The sequence below is a fragment of the Carettochelys insculpta genome, chromosome 9 (genome assembly GCF_033958435.1).
Source record: "Carettochelys insculpta isolate YL-2023 chromosome 9, ASM3395843v1, whole genome shotgun sequence".
Classification (NCBI taxonomy): domain Eukaryota; kingdom Metazoa; phylum Chordata; order Testudines; family Carettochelyidae; genus Carettochelys; species Carettochelys insculpta.
Genome location: NC_134145.1, coordinates 3,260,876 through 3,276,440, shown reverse-complemented (window position 1 = coordinate 3,276,440; position 15,565 = coordinate 3,260,876). Strand labels below are relative to the sequence as shown.

Here is a 15,565-nt window from a genome sequence, read left to right as displayed (position 1 = left end):
CTGGGGAGGGGCTCTCTGCAGACCCACTCTGATTGCTTGCATCCGATTCCTACAGGCAGAGACTGCGCTGGGTGGAAGGTGTCCAACCCTAACCTCCATTTCCCTTTCGGCCAGAGCCGCGGGTGGAAGAGGCACCCAAGCTGCTCCACCGGGTGGCGCCACGTTGGGCCGGGCAGTGGAATACCGCCCTGCCCCGGAAGGACTACCTGTCCCAAGCCGCCTCTTTCCGGGGGAGGGGGGGATCCGCGGCATGATGGGAGTTGTGGTTCTCAGGACGTTCGCTCGGCCCGCTCCCCGCACCATGGTGGGACGCGTAGTTTCCTGCGCCCGCACAGCATGCCGGGGGTTGTGGTTCCGAGGCCGCACTTCCCGAGAGGCCCTGCGGCACGCCGGCGCGCGGGGTTTAAATCGGCGGCGGTTGCGGCGGCGGCCCACCATTTCTAGCGGCTGATTGGAGGCGGTACTCGCGGGCCCGCCGGACTTCCTCACGCCTCCCCTTTCCTCGCGGCCCCGGGACTCCCCTCTTGCTCGGCGCTATGGACGCTGCTGTCTGCAGCCGCCTCCAGCCCGGCCTGCTCGTGAAGATTCAGCGGAGCAACGGTGAGTGCGAGGGAGCGCGGGCGGTTAGCCGGGTGCGCGCCGGGGGTGGGGGGTTGCGGTTGGCGGAGTGAGTGACGGGACTGGCTCCCCCCCCATCCCCCCGGAGTCTCCCGTCCGCGGGGAGCGTGTGTGGCGGGAGCGGGGCGCCCCCTCCCCCCGCCGCCTCTGCCGGGTGCGAGGTGCCTCTACCGGCGGGACCTTGGCGGCGTTGGGCTGGAAGGGGCCCTGCTGAGCCGCTTCACGAGAAGCGGGTCTTTGTCCGCGAAAGCTTCGGCTCCCAAATATCTGTTAGTCTGTGAGGTGCCACAGGACTTCTCGTGGTTCAAGGCCTATTCGGTCAGGGTGGAAATGGCCCATTATCAGTCGCCTGCCTCAAGAGAGGGGAGAACAAGTTAGATCAGTCAGGGGGGCTGTGGCTCATTGTCGGACTCTAACGTGGAGGTGGGAACATCAAGTGCATAGAAAAAATTAAACAGAGAGAGAGAGAAATCTCTGAGCTGCGGTTTTGACTCCATCAACCAAGGGTTAAACAGAGACTGGGAGTCATTGGCCCATTACAAAAGCAGTTTCTATGCTCTTTTTCCATCCTAGTTGTAATACTTTGCATTTGTCCTTATTGAATTGCATCCTATTTATTTCAGAACATTTCCTGGTTTGTCAAAAATTCTAATCCTCTCAAAAAAGCATTTGCAACCCTCCCACCTTGGCAGCATCTGCAGACTTTATCAATGTGTTCTCTGAGCTGTTATCCAATAAATTTGTAATGCTTTTGAAAAGAACCAGACCTAGGTCTTATTCCTATATTGAATACACCCCTCTAGCTTGACTGCAAACCACCAACAATTATCTCTAACTGTGGTTTTCCAACTTTATAGCAGATTTGTCAAGGTCTAGGATCTGTTTCCCCAGCTTGCTTATGAGAAGGCCATGTAATTCCAGAGCATGGTACCCTACCCACAGCCAGAAGTGACTCTCACTCAGCAGGTAGAACAGGAGGTTTATTAGTCAACAGGGACACAGTGTAATGCAGAGGTGTCAGCAGCCAGAAACAATCAGCCCAGTCCATCCTGGGGAGAGGAGGCCCAAGGGGAGCCTGTTTTTTTATTTAAAAAAAAAAAATCCTGGTTGCTGTGTGGGAAAACTCACATAAATGGGCAGACCTCACAGTAAATGCTGCCAAAATCTAAGTAAGCCAGAAGTCTCTCAGTTTTTGAGCTCTAAAAATAATACTTAAAACCTTTTCTAGCGCATACTACCTAGGAATGTAACAGAGAGGAAGCTGTGCTAGTCTATACACTATCAAAACAAAAAGCAGTCAAGTAGCACTTTAAAGACTAGCAAAATAGTTTATTAGGTGAGCTTTCGTGGGACAGACCCACTTCTTCAGATCATAGCCAGACCAGAACAGACTCAATATTTAAGACACAGAGAACCAAAAACAGTAAGCAAGGAGGACAAATCAGAAAAAGATAATCAAGGTGAGCAAATCAGAGAGTGGAGGGGTGGGGGGGAAGATCAAGAATTAGATTGAGCCAAGCATGTAGACGAGCCCCTATAGTGACTCAGAAAGTTCCCATCACGATTTAAACCATGTGTTAATGTGTCAAATTTGAATATAAATGTCAGCTCGTCCACTTCTCTCTCTAAAACAGAGCGATAATTTGTCTTCAGTAACTCACATACCTTGAGGTCATTGACAGAATGCCCCATTCAATTAAAATGTTGACTAACTGGTTTGTGGATCTGGAGTGTTTTGATGTCTGTTTTGTGCCCGTTGACCCTTTGTCTAAGGGAGTTAGAAGTCTGTCCAATATACAAAGCATCTGGGCATTGTTGGCACATGATGGTGTATTATGATGTTAGTAGAGGAGCATGAGAAAGTGCTCGTGATTCTGTGAGTAACCTGGTTAGGTCCAGTGATGGTATTTCCAGAGAAGATATGTGGACAAAGCTGGCAGCGGGCTTTGTTGAAGGGAAAGGTTCCAGGACTGGTGTTCCTGGGGTATAGACTGTGGCTGTTAGTGAGGATCCCCATGAGGTTGGGAGGTTGTCTGTAGGGGAGAACAGGCATGTCACCCAGGGCCTTCTGGAGTGTAGCATCCTGATTAAGGATAGGTTGTAGGTGTTTAATAATTCGTTGCAGTGGTCTGAGTTGGGGGCTGTAGGTGATGACCAGTGGTGTTCTGTTCTTGGCTTTTTTGGGCCAATCTTGGAGTAGCTGGTCTCTGGGTATGTGTCTGGCCCTGTCAATTTGTTTTTTTACTTCTCCTGGTGGGTGATTCAGGTTTATGAATATTTGGTAAAGTTCTTGTAGTTTTTGGTCCCATCTAATTCTTATCTAATTCTTGATCTTCCCCCCCACCCCTCCACTCTCTGATTTGTTCACCTTGATTATCTTTTTCCGATTTGTCCTCCTTGCTTACTGTTTTTGGTTCTCTGTGTCTTAAATATTGAGTCTGTTCTGGTCTGAAGAAGTGGGTCTGTCCCACGAAAGCTCACCTAATAAACTATTTTGCTAGTCTTTAAAGTGCTACTTGACTGCTTTTACCTAGGAATGTGATTTGTAAGCGATTGGTTTCCCTTTGCTGTGGCATTAATTTCTTTTGGGCATCCTTAAGTGCACCAATAGCCTTACTTCTGCTGTCAGACAGCAATTTCTTAAGAGTGTCACTTTTTTGTCTTAAATAGTTATACTATGAAGGTTATTCCCACAGATTTTAACAGCTGATCATTGCTTCTACAGAATAGAAGGCTAGATTTTTCAGAGAGGAATTTGCCACTAATCTTGAATTGATATTACAGAGCTGAATATGGGGACTTGTTGAAGAGAACAAAAGTTAAGTGAGGTCTGTTGAACGACCTGATGAAATGTGACCTTATCTTCAATCCTTAGGCTTGATTCACAGTGCAACTATAAAGACGGTAAACATTGAAAGGCTGTCAGTCTCAGTGGAATGGTCTGAAGGGGGATCAACCAAAGGAAAAGAGGTGAGTGTGAGAAATGCCCTCCTCCTGCCAGCTCACTATCTGAAATAAGGCAGCCACTTAGAATTGCATAGCCATAAAGCTTGGCACTGAAGCTTTAAAGTTTACATTATAAAAGATTTGTTGGACTTAACATTAGTTTTCTTATGTGTGTTTCATAAAATTCCATGGCTTATTAAAGTGAGGTTTTAAAAATATAATCTTAGTATTTTTGTCACCTGGAACAAGGAGAACAGCTTTGGCAGTCACTTTTCTTGTAGGCTGTGTCTACGTGTGGTCCTGAGCCTTCCGGAAGATGCTAATGAGGTGTGGATGTAAATATCCCACACCTCATTAGCCTATGGGCATGTGATTCAGAGTCCAGAAGAAGCTCTTCCGGACTCTAAAATACACCTGCAGATACCTGGCCTGTGGGATCTTCCAGAAGGATGGTTTTCTTCTGGAAGCCCCTTCCTCAAAATTCTAACTCTTTGGAGTCAAATGAAGAAAAGTTGTAATATGTGACTTGGAAATGCTGCCTGTGAAGGCTTATCTGTTCCAGTGAAAATAGCTTAAGACTCTTATTGCCCTTAGTTTTTGTTAAACCTATTTTTACAAATCCTTAATTTTGGGCCACATTTATCTTTGCCTTTTTAATATGAGGATAGGAAAACTATGGAAACCCTTTATTGCTCCTCACATGTAATGATTACAATGGTATTGCTGACATCCAGTGCCTCAGAGGGCAGTGTTGTTTGGGATAGCTCAGTGGTCACAGCGTTGGCTGTATAAACCAAGGGTTGGGAGCTTGTCGTTGACATGGGCCTTTCAAGAGTCTGGGGCAGGTTAGATTAAAAAAAAAAAAAATCAAGGATGGTTTCAGACCCTGCTGTGTGTGCAGGGGACTTGACCCAATGACTTCTCAAGCTCCCTTCCAAATCTATGAAATATGTATATCTCCATATATTATATTTTTTTCCTAGTAAGGCTAATTGAATCAGAATAAAACTAAATGCTTATGTGTTTACTTACATAATTCTGGTCTACGTATTTAATCATTTATCACTTCTCCATTTGTGCTGTACTGTCATGCTCTTAACAAAGCCCTAGTTTATGCAAACTTGGCAGCTCTATATTGGTATTTAGGAACTTTAAAAATTTCCCAAAGGTTTGATGGAAAAATTCCTGACCACATAGGAAAATGTGAGATTAGCTGGATACTTTGGACATACTTTGGATACTTTGAAACCATGCTTAGACTTAGTGATCCAATACAAATCTTTTTTGTTTTAAAAGACAAGCGGGGAAAGAGCTGCAGATATTTCTAATATTCTGCCAGATATTTTACCCATTCTGTCAACTGGTGAAGAGACCTTTTTTTCCCCTTTGTTGTTTTCCTTTTTGTTTTGGAATCTGATCTTGTAAATCTCCTCCCAGGTTACACAATTTTCCACATTCTTTAGTTCTGCTCATGTTAGTTACATGCTGGGAAACATTTGCTTTTCCTGAAACTTCGTGTGTGTTTATTATGAGGCGTTTGCTCATGAGATACCAGGTATATTTGCAAGGGATGAGGAGTTAGACATGAGGTGTATGGGCTAGAGGTCAAATACTAATTGCATTGTGTCAGACTCAAAATTCTTGTCTGATCTGTGCCAGTCATCAAATTTAAATATGTATCAGCAGCTAGAAGTAGGTTTGAAACAGGATTTGGGACTCTGACTTTGAATCTGGGCTATTCCACATGTCTGTACATAATCACCATAAACGGATGTTTTGTAGGCTGTACTAGTTTGAGCGGCACCTGCTCAAACCCATGAGTGTAAATCAGTGATGTTGCACAGGTATGATGAGGGCCCAAGATTTTTAACTTGCAGAACCTCTGAAATGATCTGCTGTTGTAATGGGAAGAAACCATAACTGTCAGAGCTCAATAAGTTTGAGGGACTGGACTGTTCTTTAACAAAACATTACTTGGAAGTGAGTAAACTTGATGATGATATTTGTCCTGGCTTTCCATCATAGATGAAAAGGCAGCCACATATCTATGACTATATAATTTTTTAGAAAAATCTGGTAAATACTCTAACTCTTGTATGAGAACAGTTAGTATTATATTTTTGCTCAATTTAGAGGATAAAATGCTATTATTTACTTGAATTCTTTAAAGGTTAACATCTTAATACATGTTTAACATTTTTATGCAAAATAAATGCTATTTCAATATCAAAGGCAGCTAAGTTCAGAGGCGGCTTGAAATGATTATTGACTTAACAATGTTTTACACTGTAAAAATAAAGGAGTGATTTGGTTTGTGCACAAAGTTGCTCCTTTACTCTCCCTCCCTGCCACCTTGTGACATCATACCTTTTCCAAAGCTGCAGAATGTTGTAGGTAAAGGATTATGACTTCACTACAGGGTAAAGCAGAGATTGGATGCTGAGGTGAAATCACTTGTACCATCTCACTTGTGAAGGAGGGTGGATATGGGAAAAATGCTGATGAATTGAATTGGTTTGGTTTAAATGCCGAATGCTTCATTTACCTCTGTGTGAATAGCTCTGCTACAGCTATTTGTGTAAGCACTGCTGTACAGTAAACTTGTAATGCTCTTCTAGAGCAGAAATCATGGAGTGATTGAGAGATTTACTAAGATTAGCTATGAGATTAAAACAGTGACAAGTGTGCTCTGCCAGCATTTTCACACATGCCCAATGGCACCTGTGGAACTGTGTGGTGTTCGGCAGACCCTGGTAGAGGTTCTAACGAGCAAATTTCTTTTGTAATATGATTAGGCTGTTCACGTGGAATTTAAAATAGTACATTACTAATCAAGGCAACTCCAATTTTTGACATCAAACATGTGGATGCTATATATTTGGTTGTCCTTATTTAAGGCCTGTGTCTAGCTATTAAGTTCAGTGGAAGAGAAGCAGACAATTTTGATTGTCTAAATCTTCTCTTTTCCTTTGCAGATTGAGATTGAAGATGTATTATCAATAAATCCAGAAATTTTAGAAAAAACTCCTTCTGTTTCTGATTTGAAAGAAAACCTGCCTTTGCAAGAGAATGTAACTGTACAGGTATGGAATCCTTAACTGTTCAGACATCTAGAATAGTAACAGAGAGGTAGCTGTGTTAGTCTGTATTCCAGCAAAGCAAAACTTCAGAAATGTACCACTTTAAAGACTGACATTGATGTATTTGGTTATTAGCTTTTGTGCCCTCTGCTTCCTTTCCTCTGACACATAATTGTCTCAGACAGGACACTTAACATACCCCCTCTTCTCATCACCTTCCTGCAGTCCTATGTATTTGATTTGTCAGTTTTCATTGCAACTTTTTTGGTCCTCTGTACTTATGTTAGTCTGTGTTGGAAATGAGATTGATCTGGTGAAGTGGGTCTGTCCCACGAAAGCTCATCACTGAATAAATACTTTTGTTAGTCTTTAAAGTGCTACATTTCTTCTGTTTTGTATTCTTCAGACACTTGTTATGGCACTAAAACGCAGACAGCACATGTCAAAACCTAAATAACGTTGCAAAATAAGCACAGATTCATTTTTAAAATGATTTGACTTACCCTTCATTTTACATTTTGAAACCTTTGGAAATGCATATTTTAGTTCCATTTGGATTTGAGCTTCCAGTGCTGCTTTTTATAAAATGTTATGTTCATGTATGTTACCATGTCTTAATTTACAATAATGTAAGACGTGTGAGAGGTGCTTCAGATATTGACTGCAATGGCTTTTTAAAATCTTTTTGCAGAAACAAAAACGTAGAACAACTCTTTCAAAAATTCCTGCTCCACGGGAAGGTAAAAATGACTATCTTAATTTTTTTTATGGTCATAAGACAAACAACCTTTATGCTGGAGACTTACTCTAATTTAGGCAATGGAATACTGAAAAATATACTACTTAAGCAATTATTCTTTATGCTTGTTCCTCACTGAATTTGAGTCGTAAAATCATAGTCCTAAGGTATTCTGAGACTTTTCCTGCATGTTGGAGGATTCCTACCTTGGGTACCTGAATACAGGCGTACTTTTGTGCTTCTGTGACCTGCTTCTATAAGTTGACAAGTTGGTAATTGTGATTCGATTTACCAAAACAGTGATTCTCTCTCCCTTCATGCTCCCTCAGTTGTATGTATCTACGTGCTTCCAGGAAATTCTTACTGCAGCTGAATTAAGTTCAACTTTGTAAATTCCCTGATCCAATAGAAAGTGAGTACTCAGTCTCCAGGATAGGATCAATAATTAAACTTTTTGAAAGCTATTGAAGTATTGGAGTGTTGCAAAGGAAGGTGAAGCCAATAAAAGTTATTTTTTTTCTGGCTTAGTAGCTATCAGGCTAGATGAGGAAGTAGTTCCCTTCTTCCTATACATAGTTGACTAATTTAGCTGTTGGGGCTTTTTGTGAGTTTTGAGGAGGCAAGATGACTAGTGTTTATGCAGTTTGTGATCACTAAGCATTGACATGGCAAATGTGACCAACTCTCAACGGCATTCTAAGTTATAAATTAGTGTCCTGTGTTATGTTCTGCTTGCCTCCTGCTGTGTTAGCTCTGCCATCCTTTCTTCCTGCTTGCCACCATTTGTCCTCTCCAGTACAGTAGTGCTCTTAAAATCTGGAACAGAAGGCTTCTACCTGCAGCTGCTAATGGCTTTCTAAATGTTGGAGATGTAAGGCAATACATATCGTATTCCAGGGAGTGCCAAGTTTGACAGGAACAACCCACTCATCCCTTACTGACAAATCCATTCCCGTCAGTAATCCAGGGAACTCGCTATTAAACTGGTAGACTGGAAATTGTACTAGGAGTTAAGCAGCAATTGTCGTCCAGATAGCTCGCTCACCAAGCAAGTGTTCCTAACCCAGCCAGTCACTGACATGTGCAATGTTTTCTTGGGAGGATGCTATTGTATTCTGAAGTAGTAGGGATGTTAAAGTTTAAGTGGTTAAACTGATACTGGGTGGAGCAGTCCCCTGCAGGGGATTGTTCCAAACCCACAGGGCCACTGTAGGCAGGAAGCTCTGGCTGGGCCTTTCTGTAGTGGCCCTTAGGTGGGGAGTTTGCGGACGGGCTGCTCCGGCTGGACTGAAGTGCCCCTGCCTGTAACATGCCCCCACCCTTTTAAATGGCTAACTGGTTAAACCTCGCATTCATTCAGTAAGCCAATTAAAAGGGATTTTGCATCCCTATTCTGAAGCTTACAATCTAAGTGAGAAATCTGCTGTGAATGTTGCCCTGGCTACTGTTCATCTTGGTGCAATGGTTAGACTTAGAAGTCTTTCAGGGGGTAAGTCAGCTCATTTAGATATTTATCTAGTTTTACAATAGGCTATATAAAAAGCATTAATGAAGTCCATAGAAACCGACTTATTTATACTGCTATAAATACTATTCACTGAAATGTAAGTACAGTATGTTTCAATTGATTGCATGTATGTTTTTTGGGTTTTTTTAAAGTAATGTGTTATGACATTTGTGTAAAAACAGGAGTCTTTACGTGAGGTGATATTGGTCTTGCAAATCCCTTAAATCAGATTTCTGAAAGGTGGAGAGGTTGAGAATCATTGTCTCAGAGCATAAAGACCAGCTCTGAATACAGTAGGAAAGCAAGGTAGCCTGCATTCCCTTTTGCTAAGCATTGATGCACAAACAGCAGAAAACACTATCTTCCTATTTTGAGACCCACATTATATTGGTTAGAAATCTCCATCTTCTTCAGGTCCTACAGACCTCTTAAACAGAGCACATAAGAGGAAGTAAACATCTTCATCAGTGTGTAATGTGTACTACTGTATCAACTCCTGAGGGAAGCTAAAATATTTTTTCAAAATGTTGTAACACTGGTTCTGCCTAAACTCCATTAAGGTGCTTTAATCTTGCCAGCTTTCAAAACTAGGGTATTTTGTCCTGTTAGTGAACAGTGGTGTCGCTGTACTGCATACCAATTTTTTTCTGTAATGAAGCAGTCAGAATGCTGGGGACAGTGAGTGTTTCTGGCGAGATCAGATTTGGAAATGGTTATATTTCACAAAGGTGACTGCATTCTAATTTAATCTCTAAGCATAACAAAAGTACAATTTTCTTTTGTTCCTAAAGTGGCAACAGTGACACCTAATGTCTCTGCACCCGAGCAGCAGCTGCCAGGTAAAGAATTCTGGTGTCATCTGCACTAAACTTCATGGGCACAATTACTATTCCTGTACACTGGGTTTATCTGCAGTTCTAATAAACACTTGGTGTGCAACAGAAACCTTGTCTTCATGTGAGAATATTCGGTGCTCTACTTTGAATAAAACAAGAAGTCCTGTGGCGCCTCATAGACTAACAGGTATTTTGGAGCATAAACTTTCGTGGGCAAAGACTCACTTTGTCAGATGCATCTGGTAAAGTGGGTCTTTACCCGCAAAAGCTCACGCTCCAAAATCTGTTAGTCTGTAAGGTGCTACAGGACTTCTCATTGCTTTTGCTGATATACCAATGTGATTGCCCTCTGATACTACTTTGTCTAAATTCCTACAATCGTTAGAGGTGATAATAGATCCAATTTTTATCACACTCCAAATTTTTATGTCAGATTTGCTTTCTTCATAAACATGGCCTATTTTAAACTATTTGAAAGGGTGGGATAGTCTTGGTATGAAAGTACCACAAGAATTTTCAAGTAAGAAGCTGGCAACTATATCACATTAATAAATGTGTGGCTAAAACATAAATTCCCTTGCAGCTTGCATGGTAAATCTTGAGTGTGCAGCTTTTCCTAGAAAGATGCTGTAATCACAGCTTTTCAGTGAATTTAGCATTGGCAGAAGTTTTCCATACTGACTCTAATTGTATTTGCATGCCATGGAGATGGTCATGATATTTCATCACTGTCTCTCCAGGAGAGAGCGGATGACCAAGAAGCTATCTCCATGCTTATGATGTCTCCACAGAGACTTTTAAACAAGGTGCCAGTTTGGTGATATGTAGACTAAGACAAATAAATCCCTGTCATACGGTCACTGAATTTACACTACCTTCACTAAGACTGGCTGATCCTGGGGCTGGGAGGCATGATGATGAGCCTTCTGATCCCTTTTAGAAATTAATTAATCCTGATTTTTCTTTGTAATCCAAATAGAATAGGAAAGGAATCCATTAGAACCACTAATCTGGAGGGAATTATTTCTTGTGCTAGTGGCTCCCACCTCCCCGCCCCCGCAAAACACTTCACCCAGCTGATAACTTTCTAGCACCTTGCCTCACCCATAGCAGTTGACACTGATGGACATTGGATGTTCCTCACTGTCTGTAGGACTGAGGTAAACTTCTGCCAGGCTCCCAGGGGATGAGTGGCCATCAAACCCAGAACGCTGCCACAATCGGGGCTTAAACAAGAATGAATTCATGGAGAATAGATCCATTAGGATAACAATCTCTGGAGATATTTAAGAACAGGTTAGATAAATGTCTATCAGAGATGGTCTAGACAGTACTTGCTCCTGCCATGAGGGCAGGGAGCTGGACTCGATGGCCTCTCGAGGTCCCTTCCAGTCCTAGCATTCTATGATTCTATAGCTTCTTTAAAGGTTTGGAGATCCTGCTGTGAGTTGTTTCTTAAACCACAGTACTTGACTTATTCTGGACATGTGTGAGCATACTGATCTCTTTTGAAGGAACTGACCTTGAATTTTGTTTCCTAAGTATTACGGAGTCGTTCTACCAGGATGTCAGTTATCACAGAATCCCAGGGTGGCCTCCAAGAGAATGAGATGGAGGTGGATCCCTCCACTTCTACACAAACAAGAAGTAATTCATCAGTGCCTGGTGAGTGGAGACAAGCCAGTAAAATGTAATTAAACTGACCTGAATGTCTTATGTGTTTCAGAATGCTTATCTAATGGGTGTACAAATTAAAAGCATAAGGAGCTGATCAAAATCTTCTACACTTTGCATAGATGGGGAATCTTTTGTCAGTTGTAGCAACTGACCTACAGAAAAATCAGACCTGGGGTAGGGTGGGTGTGTCACAAGTCAGAAGCAAAAACAGACTTGCCATAGGGCTGGAGTGCAATCACCAGCTTGCCCTGCTGCCGGTGGAAGCCCTGAGCCTTGCCACAGGACAAATCAAAATGGGCTGAGGGCTGGGTCCAAGTAGGTTCTGCACCCATTTTAAACAAAAAGGGAAATAGATCATAGTGGGTCAGTGCTAGTGCATTTTTATCTAGGACCTCTAAGGGGGAATCTTAAATCACCTTAGAAATTCTGCTGCTGGGGGTGTGGGGGAAGTAAATCACTTAATCCACCATATGCATGTCTGGGGCTGAATCTGGCATCTGTTTAACAGTGCACAGTAACATAAGTAATGCTAGGGCAGGAAATGATGCATCTTCTCTCTTGGAAGTGCAATGTGAATTTCCTCAATGAGGAAAATCAAGATGCCGGCGCTGGCTTGACTACTCTGGACTGTTTTAACCTTTTGCTTCTCTGTGGTAACCTAAGGACTCCCCAAAGCTGTGTTCCAATCAATAATCCCTCATCTTTGGAAAAACTGGCTGGTTTCCCTGCAAATACATGCTGAGGTGCATTGATTCCTGAAGATAGCAAAAAGTCTCTGAACAGGAGTGTCTCAGTTAGATGCACTGTTAGCTGCACATTCCATATGCTCAGTCTTGGAGGCATTGTGGAAGAGTTGGACACCTTGCTGGTCTGGCACATTGAAGGGGTTCATCCAACGGGCTGTCCAAAAGCTGAGTCATCCTGAAGTTAAAATAGGGAATAGACTCATGGCATCACTGTTGTGGTCTGGGACCACAATGTTCCAAAATAAGGCACGTGTATTATATAATATAAGAAAATTGCAACTGTCAACTTTAGGCTTCTCTTGCTGAAGCTTTCTGCATTGTATACTTGAGTGATAGATTCTAAACCTAGTAAACTAAACTACGCACAAGGATTAGTTAAGCTAAACCCTTGTTTTTTTCTAGCAGCATCCAACACAGAAAACCTTGGGAATTTACTGGTCAAATCACATATTTACTGAAAAGCAGTCTTGAAGAATGATGCATTGCAAAGTGAATTATTTAAATTATTAACAAGTTGATTCATTCCACCATATCCACGACTTTATCCGCATCATTTTCTCCCCCTAAGTAGTTTTCCTTATCCTTCATCCTTGCAGCTAGGCTCTGCATCATCTTCTTGCACTGCTTAAACTTGAGGTGTGTCTGTTCCTTTTTTCACCCAGTTCCACCTTTTCCATTCTGCCTTCCTTTCCTATATATTGACACTATCTTAACTAACTCCTCTGCTGTTTGACCAAGTTTGTCCACCACATAAGCACGGAACAAAACTAATTTTATTGAGCTTGTCTTTTTTTGCATGTTACTTTTTAGCCAGCTGAGGAAAAAGAAGCAGCAGCAGTAGTTAGACTGGACAGACTAGTGCTATTAGTTCATTTTAAGAGACTGTTAAGTGCATGTATAGCATGTTTGTCATATGTATTTTTAACTTATTTTTAAATGAGAATTTTAGTATTAATTTAAAAAAAATCACTTTAAATCATTTGGTTTGAATTGTGACAGGTTTTTTGTGTGAAATCAATATGAATTGGCAACTTGGTCCCTGCATCCCATGGAAGTGCTGTATTTCCTGCATTAGTCTTGTTTCCCTTGCATGCCATAGAACTAGACAGCATGGTGACTTATGACCCAATTCCTCCCCCTCTACACCTTCTGCTGTTGTCTTGGGGTCCTACAAATCAGAAGGCTGCTCTTCCTCACTTCTGAGGTTTAACAGATATTGTTCCATTGACCTGCTTTCTTTCAACAGCTGGCCGAGCCCGAACTACCAGGCCAGGTTGTGTTACAGAACCCTCACTGACAAACGTACATGAAGTTAGAGAGGAACAGCCATCTCTCAGAAGCAGCTCTTCAGCAAATCCAGGTAAATAGGGACTATTGTCTGAGGGTTGGCTGGCTCATTGACCAGCATTGCATCTCTAAGCAACTTTGGACAAGATTACTTCCCCATGTGCTCACAGGTTTAATGTGACTTCCTGGGAAGTGGCTTGGTGGGAAAAGCAAGCATCCATGCTGCTGACTTAAAAATTAAATATGGCACAGATTTAATATACAAATAGATCTGCCTAGAAAGACTGGCTCCCCTCCAGAGTAGTGATACAGTGGCTTTCTAACTTCAGTGTCTGGTAGCTGTGCTCTGTGAAGACAGGACTGGTCGCTAACTTTTGGGGACACCACTAAGGTGACTTCCTTCCTTCTAACTTTTTTTTTTTTTTTTGGTCACTTTAATGTTGTGCTTATATGGCCTGGAGCTCTGACATGAGTAGGCAGCCCATAAGCATGAAGTTCTCCCCTGGATTACACTAGCTTAATTAGTCCTTGCTGAGTGACCCCAATAGCTTTTCCATTCTTGACTTCTGTAATTGCCAGACACTCTGCTTGTCCCCTCCTCCCTAAAGATGTGAACAGCCCTCAGTTTTCTATTCCCTTTGGCACTCAAAGGCCATGCAGATGGCACAGCAAAGACATGTTTGAGGTAAAAATAAAGTTCATTGGGTAGGAAAGGCATTCCTCCATAACACCAGACCTCCTCTTAAAGGTAATCTAGTGTTTCATGGACATCTGCCTACAGAGGTTCCCCTCCGCTTCTGAATTCTTTGTCCCCAAACCCCTTCCCTTTTTCTAACAAGTTTTGCGGTCTGGTTTTTTTCCTCCCTTTTCTCTCAGATCATGGTTATTCAGTTTGTGGGGAAAATCCCTTGCTGCTTGGTATCTGGGGCATCTCAATGTTTTCCCAATAACTGTAATGGTTCATTGTTTCTCTTCCCGGTCTGTATTGTGGCTCATCACTTGTCTAGCTTTGTGCGAACACGTGGCTCAATAGGACCCTTGTGTGCTCTGAAATGTATTTGAAACTGTAGGTGGCTTATGAACACACTGCTTTGTGTACGTAGACTCGTAACCACAATCTGTATACACATCTCCTAGGCTACGTCTACACGTGAAGCCTACATCGAAGTAGCCTATTTCGATGTGGCGACATCGAAATAGGCTATTTCAATGAATAACATCTACACGTCCTCCAGGGCTGGAAACATCGATGTTCAACATCGATGTTGCGCAGCACCACATCGAAATAGGCGCTGCGAGGGAACGTCTACACGCCAAAGTAGCACACATCGAAATAAGGGTGCCAGGCACAGCTGCAGACAGGGTCACAGGGCGGACTCAACAGCAAGCCGCTCCCTTAAAGGGCCCCTCCCAGACACAGTTGCACTAAACAACACAAGATCCACAGAGCCGACAACTGATTGCAGACCCTGTGCATGCAGCATGGATCCCCAGCTGCAGCAGCAGCAGCCAGAAGCCCTGGGCTAAGGGCTGCTGCACACAGTGACCACAGAGCCCCGCAGGGGCTGGAGAGAGAGCGTCTCTCAACCCCTCAGCTGATGGCCGCCATGGCGGACCCCGCTATTTCGAAGTTGCGGGATGCGCAACGACTACACGGTCCCTACTTCAACGTTGAACGTCGAAGTAGGGTGCTATTCCCATCCCCTCGTGGGGTTAGCGGCTTCGACGTCTCGCCGCCTAAAGTCGATGTTAACATCGAAATAGTGCCCAACACGTGTAGCCGTGACGGGCGCTATTTCGAAGTTAGTGCCGCTACTTCGAAGTAGCGTGCATGTGTAGACACGGCTCTAATGGCCAAGTTCAGACACTAAGCTTCCATTAGACTCTACTTCATATACTTGTTTACAATAAACTTGAACACCAAACTGGTTGATTTAGTTCTTAACCCCATGGTATTCAGACCCTTGTGGTGTCTGTACCTAGATTATAACAACCACTGGACACAGTTAATGATCCCTCTCTCTTGGACAAGACTGGTTTATAGAGGAGAGGGTTTTCTGTGGTCTTGGGAAGGAAAGGGCGTAGACAAATTATTCAGTTTGTGGTAACAAGTTCACATAAAAGTGACA

The 15,565-nt window shown here is 42.8% G+C and overlaps 1 protein-coding gene across 2 annotated transcripts in view; it reads left to right on the top strand.

Moving 5' to 3' along the window:
• The first annotated feature begins 303 nt into the window (after nt 1-303).
• KIF2C (kinesin family member 2C) overlaps nt 304-15,565 on the top strand; it is a 38,835-nt gene continuing 23,573 nt past the window's right edge. For both annotated transcript variants that reach the window (XM_075002757.1, XM_075002756.1), the window contains exons 1-7: nt 304-600; nt 3,494-3,588; nt 6,540-6,647; nt 7,336-7,384; nt 9,682-9,729; nt 11,269-11,391; nt 13,396-13,509. In XM_075002757.1, coding sequence (XP_074858858.1) covers nt 537-600; nt 3,494-3,588; nt 6,540-6,647; nt 7,336-7,384; nt 9,682-9,729; nt 11,269-11,391; nt 13,396-13,509 — 601 coding nt within the window. In that variant the 5' untranslated portion in view covers nt 304-536. The remainder of the gene's footprint in view (nt 601-3,493; nt 3,589-6,539; nt 6,648-7,335; nt 7,385-9,681; nt 9,730-11,268; nt 11,392-13,395; nt 13,510-15,565) is intronic.